At 41.7% G+C, this 17,558-nt stretch overlaps 1 protein-coding gene across 3 annotated transcripts in view; it reads left to right on the forward strand.

Annotated features, from left to right (window-relative positions):
* Positions 1 to 17,558, forward strand: part of LRRC56 (leucine rich repeat containing 56) — a 68,330-nt gene that overhangs the window by 18,070 nt on the left and 32,702 nt on the right. For 2 of the 3 annotated variants that reach the window (XM_065636207.1, XM_065636208.1), the window contains exons 4-5: positions 6,001 to 6,088; positions 13,540 to 13,600. In XM_065636207.1, coding sequence (XP_065492279.1) covers positions 6,001 to 6,088; positions 13,540 to 13,600 — 149 coding nt within the window. The remainder of the gene's footprint in view (positions 1 to 6,000; positions 6,089 to 13,539; positions 13,601 to 17,558) is intronic. The other variant, XM_065636209.1, reaches the window with a different exon arrangement.

Below are 17,558 nucleotides of genomic sequence, written 5' to 3' on the forward strand. Positions count from 1 at the left end.
CTTGTCAGTCAGAGTAAAAGCTTTCCACACCAGTGCATGCTCTCCAGTTAGATGTTGGCCAGACGTTTTGTATGACAGGAATGGTTTGCAAGCCATCCTGGAGCTGCTGCTTAAAATACTGGCTAAATTGTTTACCAATAGCTTCTGCATGGTCTCACAGAAAATAGTTTCACTCCTATTTTGAAGGAGGTATGAAAATGTAAAGTGAATTTTGTCCATCTTTGTTTTGCTTAGCATTTATTCATCTTCAAAGAATTGTGCAGTGCTTTACCATGGAAATTTATCCTTTCAAATAAACAAATTTAGGGTGGAGTATAACACTTGTTGCCCAGAATCAAGCTGTCAGGCCACCTTCTTGAACATCATGTGCCAGAAAGATTTTGGTGTTTCATTATTCAGAAAACGTCCTCCTCCTCTATCTAACCAATACCTACCTTGCTGGGCAGTAGATGGGTGGCAAGCAAAATCCTCTCTGGACATCAACAATTAGCCTGGAATTATAGTTAGTTTTTTCAAGGTTTCTTTTTGATGTAGAATAACTCACCATGTAACCTTCTCTTGAACTGCTACCCTGGCCTTTTGCTAGCTAACTAGCTTGCAGTGGACACCTTGAATCTCTGTGCTTCTGGTGCCTTTAAATGAGCTCATATCCTCAACGCAAGAGTGTTTCTTGTTTCCCTCATGTAATATGATAGCTTTTGCATCCCATGGCAAATCAGTTCTAAATTCTCCAAGCATCTTAGCATCAGCAGATGGAAGGACAGCCATTTTCACAGAGACTCTTGGAAAAGCAGAATGAGGGAGTGGGGACCGAGAACACATGGAGTCTGTTGCATCTGGTTAGCACATGCTTCAAGGCAGCTATCTATAGTTCAACGAGCTGGTCATGAGAGCCAATAATCCTTTCCTGCAGTAGAGCCACAGCTCTGGCTGTTGCAGTGCAATATATGGATGTGCTAAGCAGCTCATTTCTCAGACAGGGGAAAAAGTAAAAATGGTGGATCTGGAAGAGGAAAATGAGGGCAAAGAAGCACACTGGCAACCCCTGGTATGAGGAAAAGGAATAGTGAACCCTAGAAGAGGAGCGAATATATCTTTATGCAGCTTTTATGTTTGGATTTTGAAAGAGGAGAACAAGGAGCAGAACGATGAAAGGAGGCTGTCTAGAATACAGCAGGGGGAAGGACAGAGTGCAGGGAACTTGCAGACAGCAGAAGAGAAAGGTAAAGGCTCTTTGTGGTGCCAGGACCTTCTGTTACTCTACTGACAAGGTGTATGACCCCAAGCTTATTACTTGTTCTGAGACCTCTTCTCATTCTGTCTTCTAATCATGTAGGCTCTTAAGACTATTTTGATGGGGAAGGGAGAGGTAGTTTTCAGAAGAAGCTTCCTTTAATAACAATAAGCTTGTGTCCAAGTCCAGCAATCTGTTTGGCTTTGTGGCAGGATGTCAGCTAGCTCTTATTTCTCACGTAGCCTCATGCTATATGACAGACAGTGTCATCTGCTAAAGAACATTACTGCAAAATGTGTGTCGCAGTGAGGGATCTTGTGTTTACTTGGTGGTAGAAAGCAATCTGTAGTTGTTAAGCTTGCCTCCTTTGCAGGAGCGAAACCATATTATGTGGTGGCTTCATCTGGGCAGAGAAAGTACATTTCCGGATGCCATTGGGGACTCCCAAGTTTTCACCTTAAACCTTTGTTTCTGATACTCTGGTGGGGAGGCAAGAAAGTCTAGAAGCTCTCTTAGGCTCAGCCTGCTTAAAGGCACAGTTTAAAAAAATAAGATTAAAAATAATTTTAAACACAATTTTTTAAAGGCGGTTCAAAAGCAGTTGAATATTTTGGATAATTCAGTTTCTTAGGAGTCTAAGTCAAGACCTTACAAAGGGAGCTAGTTTTTCAAGGAGGGATGCTCAGCCTTTTCAGGACACCATGTCCTTTGAAATTGTCGTCTCAATTAGACTACATTTGGGCCTTTGTAAGATGATGTAGAACCACCAGAGTGAATGAAGTTGCAGTTGCTTGTTCACAATACGAATTTTACTTGACGAGTAGGAATGTTGCAACCATCATTTTTCCTTGCAAAATGAATTGTGTGTTCTTCTTGTAGTTACTTTTTCTCCCCCAAACTCATAAACAGAGGTGGTCCTACACATTCCCTTCTAATGAATAATTTTCCCCTTATTAAACAAACTAAAGAATGTTGTAACCTTTTAATGACATTTAATTTAATTTAATTTAGTCCAGGAGGTTCCTCCAGTGCATTGATGATAAGTTCCTGACGCAAATGGTGGATGAGCCAACTAGGAGAGGAGTGCTGCTGGATCTCATCCTCACTAACAAGGAGGGTCTGGTTGAAGGAGTAAAGGTTGAGGGCTGTCTTGGCTGCAGCGACCATGAGGTGGTGGGGTTCAGGATCTCATGTAGCAGGAACAGAATACCAAGCAGAATCGCAACCCTGGACTTCAGCAGGGCAAACTTTGGCCTTTTCAAACAATTGCTAGGGGAAATCCCATGGGACAGGGTACTTGAAGGTAAAGGGGCCCAAGATAGTTGGTTAGCATTCAGGGACTGCTTCTTCCAAGCTCAAGATCAGAGCATCCCAACATGCAGGAAGTCAAGGAAGAGAGCCAGGAGACCTGCGTGGTTAAACAGGGAACTGCTGGGCAAACTCAAGTGGAAGAGGAGAGTTTACAGATCATGGAAGGATAGGCTGGCCACTTGAGAAGAATATAAGGCTGTTGTCCGAGGATGTAGGGAGGCAACTAGGAAAGCTAAGGCCTCCTTAGACTTCAACCTGGCAAGAGGGGTCAAGGACAACAGAAAAAGCTTCTTCAAATCCATGGCAGATAAAACTAACACTAGAGGCAATGTAGGCCCACTGATGAACGGGATGGGCGCCCTGGTGACAGAAGATACAGAGAAGGCAGAGTTACTGAATGCCACCTTTGTCTACTCTGCTGGAGGCTGTCCTGAGGAGCCCCGTACCCCTGAGGCCCCAGAGGAAGGCAGGGCAATGGAGGAGTTTGCCTTGGTTGATGAGGACTGGATTAGGGAGCAATTAAGCAATCTGGACATCCCTAAAACCATGGGTGAGATGGGATGCACCCGCAGGTGCTGAGGGAGCTGGCTGAAGTCATTGCTGGACCACTCTCCATCATCTTTGCGAAGTCGTGGGAAACAAGAGAGGTGCCTGAGGACTGAAGGAAAGCAAATGTCACTCCGGTCTTCAAAAAGGGCAAGAAGGAGGCCCCGGGTAACTATAGACCAGTCAGCCTCATCTCCATCCCTGGGAAGGTGATGGAACAACTTATCCTTGGTGCCATCTCAAGGCATATCAACAATAAGAGGCAGTCAGCATGGCCTCACCAAGGGGCAGTCATGCTTAATCAACCTCATAGCTTTTTATGAGGATATAATGGCTAGATGATGGCAGAGCAGTGGATGTGGTCTGTCTTGACTTCAGTAAAACATTTGACACCGTCTCCCACAGCATCCTCACAGCTAAACTGAGAAAGTGTCATCTGGATGATTGGGTAGTGAGGTGGACTGTGAACTGGCTGAAGGAAAGAAGCCAGACAGTTGTGGTCAATGGGACAGAGTCTAGTTGCAGGCCTGTATCTAGTGGAGTCCCTCCAGAGTCGATACTGGGACCAGTACTATTCAATATATTCATCAATGACTTGGATGAGGGAATGGAGTGCACTGTCAGCAAGTTTGCTGATGACACCAAACTGGGAGGAGTGGCTGACACACCAGAAGGCTGTGCTGCCATCCAGCAAGACCTGGACAGGCTGGAGAGTTGGGCAGGGAAAAATTTTATGAAATATAACAAGGGGAAGTGCAGAGTCTTGCATCTGGGACAGGAACATCTGGCAGGAACAACCCGAGGTTCCAGTATAAGTTGGGGAAGGACCTGTTAGAGAGCAGTGTAGGGGAAAGGGACCTGGGGGTCCTGGTGGACAGCAGGATGACCATGAGCCAGCACTGTGCCCTTGCGGCCAAGAATGCCAATGGCATCCTGGGGTGTATTAGAAGGGGGGTGGTTAGTAGGTCCAGAGAGGTTCTCCTCCCCCTCTACTCTGCCCTGGTGAGACTGCATCTGGAATATTGTGTCCAGTTCTGGGCCCCTCAGTTCAAGAAGGATAGGGAACTGCTGGAGAGAGTCCAGCGCAGAGCCACAAAGATGATAAAGGGAGTGGAGCATCTCCCTTGTGAGGAAAGGCTGAGGGAGCTGGGTCTCTTTAGCTTGGAGAAGAGGAGACTGAGAGGTGACCTTATTAATGTTTATAAATATATAAAGGGTGATTGTAACGAGGATGGAGCCAGGCTCTTCTCAGTGACAACCAATGATAAGACAAGGGGCAGTGGGTGCAAACTGGAACATAGGCACATAAGGTTCCACTTAAATTTGAGAAGAAACTTCTTCTCAGTGAGGGTGACAGACACTGGAACAGGCTGCCCAGGGAGGTTGTGGAGTCTCCTTCTCTGGAGACATTCAAAACCCGCCTGGACACCTTCCTGTGTAACCTCATCTAGGTGTTCATGCTCCGGCAGGGGGATTGGACTAGATGATCTTTTGAGGTCACTTCCAATCCCTAACATTCTGCAAATCCATGATTCTGTGATTCTGTAATAGTGAGAAAACTTGTCCCCTGTATGTGGATGTTGTTGAATGACTTCCTGCCTTCGTCTTAAATAGAGGAGCAAAAGGCAGGTGACAATACTTCTTTCAACCCATGATGTTGATTGCATCATTAAGGAGGAGACTCTGATGCCAGGGTAAGCCATTTCTTTGAAGTGGATTTTTTTAGCCTCACGTCCTATCTCTTTTAACATAGAAAGGTGAAAATTTAGCAGTTGTATCACTATGCATGGCGGCAACTCTTTCAGGCAGTTATTGTGACACAAAAACCTTGTTTCTCATGTCTCAAGGAGTGTTTCAGACCCTTCCATGAAGCACTAACCCATCAGGAAGAAAGGATAGAGTTCCCTCCTTGTCTATTTTGTTGAATTTGTGCATGGAAGGATCTGCTAAACACCCAAAGCTGATGCAAAGGAGGTGGTTGGACACACAGCCTGAATGAGGGAAGCTGGGCAGAGAGGAGCTGGGTCATAGCAGGAAGGAACAAGGGATGAGAGCAGCGGTAATGTGAGATTGCTTCAGCTGTTTGTGGAATTGCAGTCTGGACTCTTAGGACTTCACAGCCTTGCTGTAGTTTTCACTGGCTGTCCTAGAGCTTACCTCTTTCCTCAGCCTGTAGCTTCTGCTTGTTTCTGTCTTCCTGCTTACCTCTGCCAAGGTAAAATCTACCTGTATGTATCAACAAAGACTTTAGAATATTAGGAAAGATCCTGTGATAAGATAGGAAAGATCTTGCATTGACACACACACACTCTTGCTTAATGCAGTTGTTGATCCTGTTACTAAGATTTTGCAAAAATAATGAAAAGTGTTGGAGGATTCTATTTCTATTGCCTAGATCTTTTCAAAGGAAATTGTAGTTCTTGTAGTAAGTGTTGTCTTCTTTCAGACAACTGAGCTGCTTGAGCTAAAATCATGTTTCCTTTTCATAGTGTGTTTTGTTGAGTTTTACTACCTAGTGCCTTTTTGATTATGGGTGACACTTAAGGGTAACACTTCCTATCTGCTGAGGGTTAATACAAGACTTATACAAATCTTAAAGCATAGACATACTGTTTAGATTAAGTTAATTGGCATGTAGGTCTGTTGTTGATTTGCAGCTTGAATGTAACCCTCAGCCTTGACTCTTTAAGCAATGTATAATAGAAGTTACGTGAGACCAGAGTAATTTGGAACGACGAGGAAGAAAGATCTTTGAATACTAAGTTTATTTCAATGCGATCATACGTCTAGCCATATACCTGAGTATATATCGACAAAGCAATAGTCGAAAACCTTTCTACACCTTTTTGCTCCTGTGTTATCTGGTTTGTTACATAAGAGTACACATATATCTCTGCTTATTTTTACAGAAAGTTTTGACAGGGGTAGATGATCTGCAGCAAGTGAAGGTCCTAGAGATGCAAGTAGATACAAGAGAGAACAGCTTGGGAAACTTTGGTAAGAAAATACTTTATGCTCTGCTGACGGTCTCAAATTTTCCTTTATCATGTCTTGAAGCAGGACTGGGGACTCAGAAATCAAGAGCCAGTGTAAAGTACTGTCCTGGTCAAGAGCTCTCGAAACATGATCTCCCTGGTACCTCTCAACATCTTGATCTCTGTTTTTTTTCTGTGAGGCTCTAAATAGGGCTGAAAACCATGGCAATGGGATGAGTGACACCACTTCTGTCTGAAGCAAATTAGTTTGAACAAATTAGTCTTGAATGACATGTCCCTAGGCCGTAAATGAGGGTTTACTGATAACCTTGCCCTCTAGAGTGTATGGCACTGCTCTAGTGAAACAGTAGCCAAAGTTCAGTTTTCCTCCACTGTAAGGTTTCCCTGTGGCTGAGAAATCACTAATAGTGTAACACTGCTCATGCTGCCAGCAGCCTGGCTTTGCATCCTGTACTGCCTGTTTTGTTGTCCTGGATGATGTGCTTGAGGAAGGTCCTATAGATAAGTCATTTTGATGAGCCCCAAACAGCCCTAATGCTTGTGATTCATTTCTGTCATCATTACTGCACTGGAGAAGTAAGGAAGTACCAAAGGAATCCCCTCTGTAGCTGAGTTAACACTGAGAATATGAAACCTTCCTTTTTTCCAGTACTGGCAGTCATTTTCTGTTACATGGATTCCCATTACAACCAAGGCCATCTTCTGCTACATTGAAGCTGAGTAACTACTGCAGGGCAATATTTTCTGTGCCAAAAGGAGGCATGTCCCCAAAAGTGGGTGCTTGTATTTTCGGACAAGCTGTCAATTTTCATCTGCAAGTGACTGTAACGTAACAGCCGATTAGTTTTAGTGGGTCTTTTGATGTTGATTTGTCAAGAATTATTAAGCAAGTACAGTGAAGGGAGTTTCTGCCTTGAATTATATAGCCACTTTGTGTTGTTTATTCTGTTTATTTTATAAACAGGCCTCTTTCTGATAGAGACTTGATAATTTAAGGTAAATTACATCTGTTTCTTTCAGAGATCATAATCTATTCAGTCATGTTTCCTCCAGTTGATAAGAAAATCTCATTATGCCATTTTCTTCAATGCTCAAAAGTGGTGCTCCCGTTCCTATGCCATTTTACATTAGCTGTGAGAAGCTAGCAAAATGTTTCACCTTTTTCACTCTGTACTTCCCTTTCCTCTCCATTACAGGAATAAATCTTTTTCTGCTCCCCATGGTTAGGCTTTTGCAACTTTTACAGAATACAGAGCACTAACCCCATGTTGCAAACAATTCCCATCTTATGTCCCACCGTTTGCCTGAAGAGTTGGCCCTTGAGGGCTATAAAAACCAGCAGCTGCAGATCCCAACTGCTTTTGAAAACAACAGAACATCAAGACTATCCTGAATTTTCTTCTGTCTTCTGTGCATTTCTGAATTTCCTCCCTGTGAAAATCTCTTTGCAAGTGTCAGCAGGTGGCTAGAGCAAAAAGTTTGCCACTTAATGCTTCCAGTGATCATCAGTTCCTTGCAGGTCTTTTTTTTCACATGACAGCTGATTTTTAGGTGCATGGAGTAAGGCCTATATTTTTAAGGGTATCACAGGGCAGTTTGCATCTTCAATGTGAACAGTGTAAACAAGGCTGCTGTCGAAGGTATTAGGCTCATTGCATGCTCCTCAGTGGCTGCTTGCCCCTGAAACTGCTGCTGAACTGGTCTCTGGTCACAGGCATCTGAATAAATAGCATGAAGGAACGAGTAGGGTTAAGAACCAGACGAACTAGAATGACAGAAGTTCCAGTGTGACAGGAGGAAAAGCTTTTCCACCATTAGGACCGTTGAGCAATAGGGGTATCCAAATATGCTTGGATTCTCTATCCTTGGAGATTTTCAAGACCTGGCTGAGTGAAGCCCTGAGCACCCAGGTCTGATCTCACAAAAGACTTGGCTCTGAGCAGAAGTCTCAACGGCTCGAGGCCTCTGGCTGTCCTCTCCAACTTGGACTGCTCTGCAATTTGGTGTTTCTGTTTGCATTCCAAAGTTCGCTAATTAGCTTTCTTTATAGCCATATTAAATCACTTAACTTTTCTCTCACTGTATTCCTCAGTTGCAGGTGGGTAGGAGCATCTTTATCCTTAAGGAATTATTCGTTTGTATGACCCATTTGCTCTCAGTAAACAATATTGTTTTAACTGTTTTTATGTGTAAAGATAGAATAGGCTGTGCAAGGTGAAAGAGTTGCAGGTTGCTAGATTGCACATAACTCTGGGTCACCTGGAACCTTGCAGCACTCAAATCCCAAATTTATATCACAATTTCCACTTGAGAAACATTTCAATCTTTGCAGCCACACATAGACTGTAACACAAGCACTGAGGGCCTACATCTCATAAAGGAGATGCTAGGCAAGATTTCCAGAGCGATTTAAAGCATGTTGCTTGAGTTTTTCTTATGAGCTTTCCACTTTGGGATGTGCTAATCTTTAAAGCACCATCCTGCTAATCTTTCCCAGTTTCGCAGGTCAGCCTTTACACAATGGAGTGACATGGTGATGAGGAACAGTTATGTTTCTTAGGGACAGGGTGTAGGGCTAAAACATGAAAAGACATATTAAAATATTTTCTTGTGATCAGTTTTAAAATTAAGGAAAGGCTTCATACCAGAGCTTGAATCTGAGTCTTAGTGGGGCTCTGGGTAATTATTAAAATCTCTAGCTGTATTCAGTGCACCTTGCTGAGTGACAGGCAAAACACTGAAGCACCCTGGCAAGTCTTGTATCCAGCTTTGCAAATCTTGAACTTGACTTCTGTGCTCTTCAGCTGCCTGTAGGCTTGAGTTCATACTCAAACAGGTGGACTATTTCATTAGCTTATCCCTTCAATTTTGATTGCTGACAGATCTGTGCATTCACAACTGACTCAGAGATTCCTATTGAAAGTAATGGTGGGATAGAGTCATTTAAGACACTATATAGTTGTCTTACTTCTAAGTGATTTTAATAGCTACAAATCAAGTTACCCACAGTGCTGTTCGCTGGTACTTATTGAATTGTTGCCTGCTGGTAGGCAGGCTAAGTTGATTATGACCTGGAGTCTGGCACTTCCCTTGCATGCATTTCATCAAGGAAAAGTTCTGCTAAAGGTTTAGAAGTAGGCATGTGCTGTTTTTCACATGGGGTCATCATCTCTCTTTCCTCTTCATCTGTTTGTCGGTGTTCCTGATGTGAAGCCCGGAGACGTTTGCTGACAGCCAGCGTTGCCGCAGCAGATATTTGTGGGGTCAGGAAACCAGTGCGGAGGCTGGATGCGTGAATCCAGTGTGTGCATCCCTGCCCACACTGGTCTTGGTTTAGCTGGTACTGACAAGTCTCTCTGAGAAGGTGCCACAGCGCCCACTGCAGCAGGGCTTGGGCAGGCTTTGCAGGAGTCGTAAGAGCGTACTGAAGCAACAAGTGTTATAAGCATAAGCGTTGTAGGTTCTAGAATATAATAAAACCAGCATCTTGCCTGTTTTTTCCTTACTCCTAGTCAGTTATTTAAATGTCAGTTGCTATACCAAGGCTGCTCAGAAAGATATCTGCATTGCTACCCTGCTTGTGAACTGCTGCACTTACATGCACACACAACAATATAGCTTTATCACTTTTATTCACCTACCTTGCACTTTGATTTCTTTCTGCTCTTCATTAAGTTTTATTCCACTGAGCCAATACAGTAGAATAGTGTGCTGGTTTGACAGAGAGTGAGTTAATTTTCTTCATGCGGTCAGAAAACTTTCTTTTTTGTAGCTAGCACAGTTGTCATTTTGATTTAGTTTCAGAACAAGAAGATAACGCCCTGGGATGGAGTTAATGTTTTTAATTGCTCTGGTCTGAGAGCCAAGGCCATTCTGAGAGCTCTGCCCACAGGTGTTGGGTGGTGAGTAAGAGGGGCACAGATGGGGCAGACGCTGACTGACATCCAGACTGATCAATAAGAATATTCCATCCCATTAGTGTTATGCTTCATACTTAAGGAGATTTGGGATTTTCCAGCTGGAGGGAGACAGAGACCTGTTTCGGTTTCAGTGGAGTTCTGTTCGGGAGTTTCTTTAGTTTGGCCTTTTGCCATCCTGCTGTTTTGCAGAGGCCTCTGGGTCTCTCTGCCTTTTTTTTTCCTCTCTTCTCTCTCTGGGATCAGCTGTTTGGGACCAGGTACTGCTTCCTGGGACTGGCTCCTTAGCATGAGTGGAGTTTGTGAGGAATTGCATTGAGTAGCTTTTATTTTATATTCTATTTCTATTTTATATATATTAGTAGTAGTGATAGTATATTAGTACTATTCTGTTATTTTACTAAATTGTGTTTATCTCAATCCATGAGTTTCTCCTCTTTTGATTCTGTCCTATTCTGTTATTTTATTAAATTGTGTTTATCTCAATCCATGAGTTTCTCCTCTTTTGATTCTGTCCCCTATTCAGGGGTGGGAGCGGGGTGAATGAGTAAGCGGCTATTGTGGTTATATTGCTAGCTCGGGTTAAACCACAACAAACAGGTTAGTTAATGCTAGTACATTGTTGGTGATTAGTAATTTTATAACCATGTAACAAAAATGGTATTTAGTGAAAGTGAGTCATAGACAGAGGAGATAACATTGCTCGCCATTCTGAATTCTCAGCCTTGTACTGTGGTCAGCAACATTTTTCTGGACCATTCTAATTTTTAAAAATCAAAATTCTACAGTATGACAGCAGTTTCAGGAGGAGAAGTACATTGATTGTACTTTAAAAATTAATATTAGAAGTTAATATTGTTGATATTTTAGAGTATTTTTATGTTAATATCAGAATAAATTGTGTCCTTGCTCTCAGGAAAGATGCCATGAAGGTTAAAATTAAGAAAATTAGAAGTATATTGTTATGTTTGGATAGATCTCTGATTTTGTCATATGAATTTTACAATTTTCTCTTCTTAATCTTCCATTGTCTAATCTATGTATAAGGAATTTGGACTATAAAAACAGTAAAATCAAATAGACAATGAGTTCTTAGCACCGAAGAACAATTACATATTGAATATAGAACTTAAAGGAAGGAAGAACCTGCAGAACTGGAGAAATGTATCACAGCAGTCTTGTTGGCAGCATTTTGCACCACTGCACCGAGTATACTTCTATTTCAGTCTAGTAAACAGCACATTAGAGTTTAACATCTACAAGGTCACAGGGAAAAAATGTCTGAGATTACAATAATGAAATAACGAGATGCAAAAATTGTATCATCAGCCTGTCACTTTGCCTCTTTGAATCCTTTAATACTTGTTTTTTTCCTGAACCAACCCTAAATGCATTCAGTGGAAGGCTTTGTCTCAAGCAAATATCTCCATTTCTCTTGAGCTGGTCTTCTTGACTCATCATTCAAATCTTCTGCTTAATATGAGTTTTTCAAACCCATTTCCTTTGTAATGCTTTGCCATAGCCTGTGCTTGGTAACCGTTTAATCTCTCTGGCTGAACCTGTGGCAAGGCTATTACCCACTGCTCTGCTGGGACTGGAGAGGCTACTGCACCGTTCTTCTTGTTTCCTATAACACTTTGGGGCAAGTCATTTCATCTCTGTGCTTCAGGTTTCTTATCAGAAATATGATAGCAATTTTTTTTTTTAATCTAGATTTTGGTGGGTTTTTTTGGTTTGTGGCTTTTTGTTTGTTTGTTTGTCCCTTTTGTTTTGGTTGGTTTTGCATTTTTGGGGGGGGGGGGTTTGTTTGTCGTTATTCGTTTGGTTTGGTGTTTTGGTTTTAGGGTTTGGTTTTGGTTTGTCTTTTTTTTCCTGTGGGTGTTTTCTTAGTGCATGGATTACATCTGAGGAAACCTTTGCTCACTAGCAAGTATGACTGCTGTGAATAACTAACAGAGATCCTAGTATCTCCTCTGTAAGGACTCCAAATTATTTTGTTGCCATACTTTATAAAACTTGTTTGATATGAGAAAGTATGCCCTGCAGGATAAGAATAGTGTGTTATAATTTGTACTACAATTTTTATGGATTATGGGAAATTATTAAAAATTTGGCTAAAAAATTGCATGTGTTTTGAATTTTTAATATTTTCCAAAGAGCTTTGCAAAGACATGAAGTTAAATATTTGCAATGTAGCATGAAGATCAATATGTGGATTATAATCACTCCCAAATTTTGATAGCATTAGATATAGATAATGCTTCTACTAAAACATGATTCATTAAAATTATTTGCAATAAATGCTCTTGTTCTGTTTGGGGAAATGGAATGAACACCACAACCTCTTTTATTTGCTTTTGAGATCCTCTCCCTCCTTCTCCCTTCCTCCTTCCCTCTCTCCTTCCTTTTTTCTTTAATATATACTTTTTTGTTGTTTTTTCTTTCGATCCTTTGCAAAGAGCTAGAATGATGTCCTTCTGGACACTGCTGAATCACTCTTGCAGAGAGAGATTACTCAGAGAACTCATAAAAATATTTGCTGAGAACAGATTTTAATGTTTTAGCAATGATTCGGTTTGTCTAAAACTGATATTACCCCTGCATGGTTACATGTTATACTGGAGGATGCTCACCAGCCATGCATAAACTCTGCTAGTGGGGATGGGTAAAAGTTTACTATTGTCAATAGTGAATGTTTCCTGGGGCTTGAGCTTATACCCAAATTATTCTGTAGCTTGGAGGGATTTGGTCTATGATTTTGATTCAGATGTACCTGTAGAGGTAACCAAAAAGGCAAATGTCTCTTGGAAAAAGAAAAAAGCATTTATCAAAGTAATAACAACAGAATACTGAGGTTTTCATAGATGTGAAACTTGGACAATTGAAGAGTAAACAGTGGGTCACATCCAGAAAATTAAAAGGAGAAGACAATGCTTAGCAAAATGTAAGTAGTGTTTTGGGGGACCTCTGACCTAGAAAAGATGAATCTGTGACCTGGGAAATTATGCTTTTGTTATTTGACTCAAAACTACATTTTGAATAAGTGTTTCTTAGCTGTGTATCAAATAAGTCCATCACTACATGCTGTTAAATAGGTAGAAAAAGATTTTTGGGGAGAGAAGCAAGAGAATTATGTAGAAATCAGAGGTCATGGTCTAAAGCATCCCCTACCTCTTCAGACTCTCTCTCAGGTAGTAGTCAATAAGGCCTGGGAATCAGACCAAAGAAAACAGTTGCCCATCAAGCCAGTTTCTTTTGTTGTCTGTCTGGAAAGGTGCTCTATCAGAATTGTCAGAGAGGGGTTCCAAAAATTATAATTGGATAGTCATGCAGACAGTATGTATATATCGCAAAAATGCAAAGGGTGAAATATTTTGAGTGAAATTATCTTACTAATTTTCTTAGAAGAGGTCCAGCACACATCTGGCAGAAACAGGTAAGAAATGCATGTAAAATTAGGTGCTGCAACCTATAATTGTCAGAAGTTTCCTTTACTCCCAGATCTGCAAAGTGATTCTTTATTCTGTTCCCATAGGTGTCTATCTACCTAATTTGAGAGAACTGAAGTTGAACAATAGCTTGCTTGTGTCTGTAAGGTAAGAAGTGAAAGATAACTGAAATAAACATTAAAGAATAACAGCCCTCAATTTTATTTAAGTGATAAAATCTTCATTTGTGCTACTTTCATTTCTACCATTTCCCCATGCTGTGATAGTGGGTTAGGTCATGAATATATGCTTTGCAGCCACATAAGTTTAAGGACAAGATCTGAGCTGGAATAAATCAGTGTAGCTGCAGTGATGCCCATGAATTAGCCCCAGTCTGCCACCAGGGAAGCTCCTGCCATGATGAAGTCCATGGCAATTTTTTGCCAATTTGAAAGGAGCTAGAAATTCCCTCTTATCTATGTCTAGGCACTTGGATTTCAGAGTGTTTCAGCCTTTGGGCTTTTATTGTGCACAGTAGCCTGTTCTATACAGGTCAGACAGGTTCCTCAGCTGATGAAAATCACTTTGGCTTTATTGATGACAATGAAGTTGGGTTTATGAGAGCTGCTATGAAGACTGCGTGTCACTGGCTTGCTGAGCTCCATGAAAGCATCATAAATTTCTTCCCAGAGAACTGGGGTCTGGCAGGTTGGGAAGGTAGAAGTGAAAATTATTGCAATGAGGAGACAGAGCTGTCTTCTTTCTCCTGTGCTGATATCTGTATTACCCTTGGTAATTAATACATAATGGAAAAATACAGTACATTTCAGTAAAGGGCTGTGTAAAAGGCCATCTTTATGTTAAACAGGAGTGCTCTCTGGCTCTATATAGCTATCCATTAAATTTGTGGGGAAAAAAATAGTGATTTTGCTAATTCTTTTTAAAGAGAACATGTTCCCTGATGGGAAATGGCAGTAAATTCTTCTCTATCTCGTGCATTGTCACTAAGGTAGCTAATGTTGTCACACTTTGATCTTATTTTCCCTTGTTCTTGTGATGAGATGAAGTATTTACAGTCTAAATATTTTTTCCACCTTCTAGTTCATAACATGGAAAAGTGGTATTTCTACATTGCTGCAATTATTTTAATTGCAACCAACCACTGTTGTAAGCATGAAGCTGCTCCATTATTGCAATGGAGGAGTAAGTAGTGGGTGGAAAAAATGTATTTTTTGACAATATCAAAAGATCTTTTATATTAAAAAGAAAAAAAATACTTTTTTTGGTCAAAAAAACGTATGCTCTTAAAACATGTCGATGGAAAAATGTTTTGACCTGTTCTGTTGGTATTGAATACAAGATGCAGTTCAGGAAAGTTAAACTGTTTAGTTCATTTGACTTACAGCTTTAGTAGGATTTTGCACATCCCATTGTATTCTGAGAATCTAACTTCTGCCATGAAAAGTTTTGGCAAACGATTTTCTATTACCTGGCATCCTTGTGGTCCTTAGTGCATGGAAAAAATTGGTCTCAAGTTGAATTTTGATTTGATCAGCTATAACATAAATATGTTTTGGCTTGGTTATCAAGTCTAATATTGTGATGTTTCCCAGGCACACAAACCTCAGAAGAAGCTACCCACTCCTCCTTTAAATAAACATGCTTTCTGTGTGCCAATTAAATATAATTGTCTGGGAATAGATAAAGGAAGATGACTCTTAGCCCTCCCAGACTAGAACTCACTCAGTATAGTGCAGCAGTAGCTTTCCTTTATTAATTCCCATCTTTGACAATCTGTCATTGATAAACACAAGTCACTTAAGGGTACAGCACATGCAAGCACAGCCTGGGTACTTGAACTTTATTTTACGGTGTCTGCATCATGTCAGTTTAATGCCCATTAAAGTAACATTGCTGTCACATCAGTAGCGATGTCTGCTATAGCTAATGTAACATACCTGCTTCCATTCTAGCAGGCTGTTGCCATTTACTCAAAAATATTTCAAAATCTTATTTCTGAATTAAACTTGTTGATGTTTGAATTCTGTCTAAAAAGTGATTCTTTTGTTGTATTTGTTCAAATCCTTGCAACTGGGGTTTTCAGGATGATAGAAAAAATGTTCTTCCTTCTTACAAAAAGTAATTCCCACAGACTTTCTCAGCCATAAGGTCAGAATCATTGTGGTTGTAATTTGAAAATAGGCAGCAGATAACAGGAAATGTCTCATAAGGGCAGACTGGAAGATTGGTTTGTTTACTGAAAAGAAGGTAAGGACAGAAAAGTAGGCAAAAGATAGAGGGTGTTTCATATATACTTGGGATGTTAAAAGCTGAAATTCTTTTCATTGTATACTATGTGAAAAAATGTATTATGGTGAATCATTATGAACAAAAGACTGTCAGTCAGTATGCATGCGTGGGTAATAAGATGGGAAACTTGCTTTTTGTCACTTTATTTGTGTTTTGTTCTGTCTTGCAGAGTAGAATTTCCTAATTATTTTAGGGTGAAATGGAACTCATAGAATCATAGAATAGTTTGGGTTAGAAGGGACTTTCAAAGGTCATCTAGTCGAACCTTCCTGCAATGAGCAGGGACATCTTCAACTAGATCAGATTGTTCAGAGCCCCATCCAGCCTGGCCCTGAATGTCTCCAGGGACAGCACATCTGTGACCTCTCTGGGCAACCTGTTCTTGTGCTCTGTGGAAAGCCTCCTTAAAGATCTGCCAGCTCTGTTCTGCTCCCTTGTCCTTGAGGGCAGTTTCCCAGGGGGTCCTACTGACTAACTCCTTGAGGAGCTGGAAGTTGGCTTTCCTAAAATTCAGGGTCTTGACTTTACTCTTCACCTGTCCCACATCCCTCAGGACTGCGAACTCCACCAGTGCATGATCACTGCAGCCCAGGCTGCCTCCAGTCTTAATGTCACTGATTAGCTCCCTTGCATTGATGACCATCAGGTCCAGTATCACATCTGCCCTGGTAGGGCTGTCTATTACCTGGCTTAGGAGGTTGTCCTCAATGTACTCCAGGAGTGTGTGAACCAATGCAGGCATGTTGCAAGAAGAGCCAGAGGCCACGAATGCATTTGCAAAGAGCAAGTTTTATTTTAGTTACCTCTCTACTGGGGGATCTCCGAAGTAGCACCTAAGCTCCCATGCAGAGGTGACACAAGCGGGGACGCAGGCGCTGGTAAGTTCAGCCCTGCTGGAAGATCACTGGGCCTGCTGAGCTTGCCTGTGTTTCAAGGCTTCAGGCAGGAGCAGCCTCCTGCTCTTTCTCACAACAAAGCAGGAATCTCATAGTGATAAGGTGCCTAGAGTTTCTCACAGGCCTATGTTATCTAACACAGAGGTTCTACTCATCAAGCACACAAGGTCAGTAAAACAATTAGTGTGATGTATGTGCTTTTTCTACAGACAGCTGCAAGTCACTTGAGCGTATTTACATTTAACCAACCTCCTCGCCAATCTTCCATTATATTCCCATACAAGGAGGCTCTTGAATTGCCTACAGGTCGCTGTGCTGCTTTTTCAGCAAATGTTGGGGTGGTTGAAGTCCCCCAGTAGGACAATAGTCTGTGAGTGTGATGCCTCCTGTAGCTGGAGTAAGAAGGCTTTGTCAGTCATCTCTCCCCGACAGGGCAGCCTTAGTTCTTCCGAGGGAGCTCTTCACACTCTATCCCTCTCTTGATGTAGAGGGCAGCCACTCCACACTTCCTTCCTTGCCTGTCCCTTCTGAACTGGCCACAGCCATTGATTGCTGCATTCCAGTCATGGGATCTGTCACACCAAGTTTCAATAATGGCCACTAGGTCCTAGCTTTCTAGCAGCACAGTGGCTTCTAGCTCCTCCTGTTTGCCCATGTTGCATGCACTGGTCTAGAGGCACTTCAGCTGGGCTGTCAGCCATGTCACCTTCTTAGAGCAACACCCCTTAATTCCTCTGAAGTATTTCACTGGTGTTTTCCTGTTGGCTCCTGTTACCTCAGGAGCCCCTGGTTCATCTCCATAAGACTTTAAGTGTGCCCCAGTGTGGCCAACATATCTCAGGGCCACTGGCTGAGGGTCCTTGCTATCACCCCACCCCTCTAACCTTGGCACCTTGTCCCACAGCTTGTCACAGGCAAGC

This window comes from Caloenas nicobarica, chromosome 5 (genome assembly GCF_036013445.1).
Source record: "Caloenas nicobarica isolate bCalNic1 chromosome 5, bCalNic1.hap1, whole genome shotgun sequence".
Classification (NCBI taxonomy): Eukaryota; Metazoa; Chordata; class Aves; order Columbiformes; family Columbidae; genus Caloenas; species Caloenas nicobarica.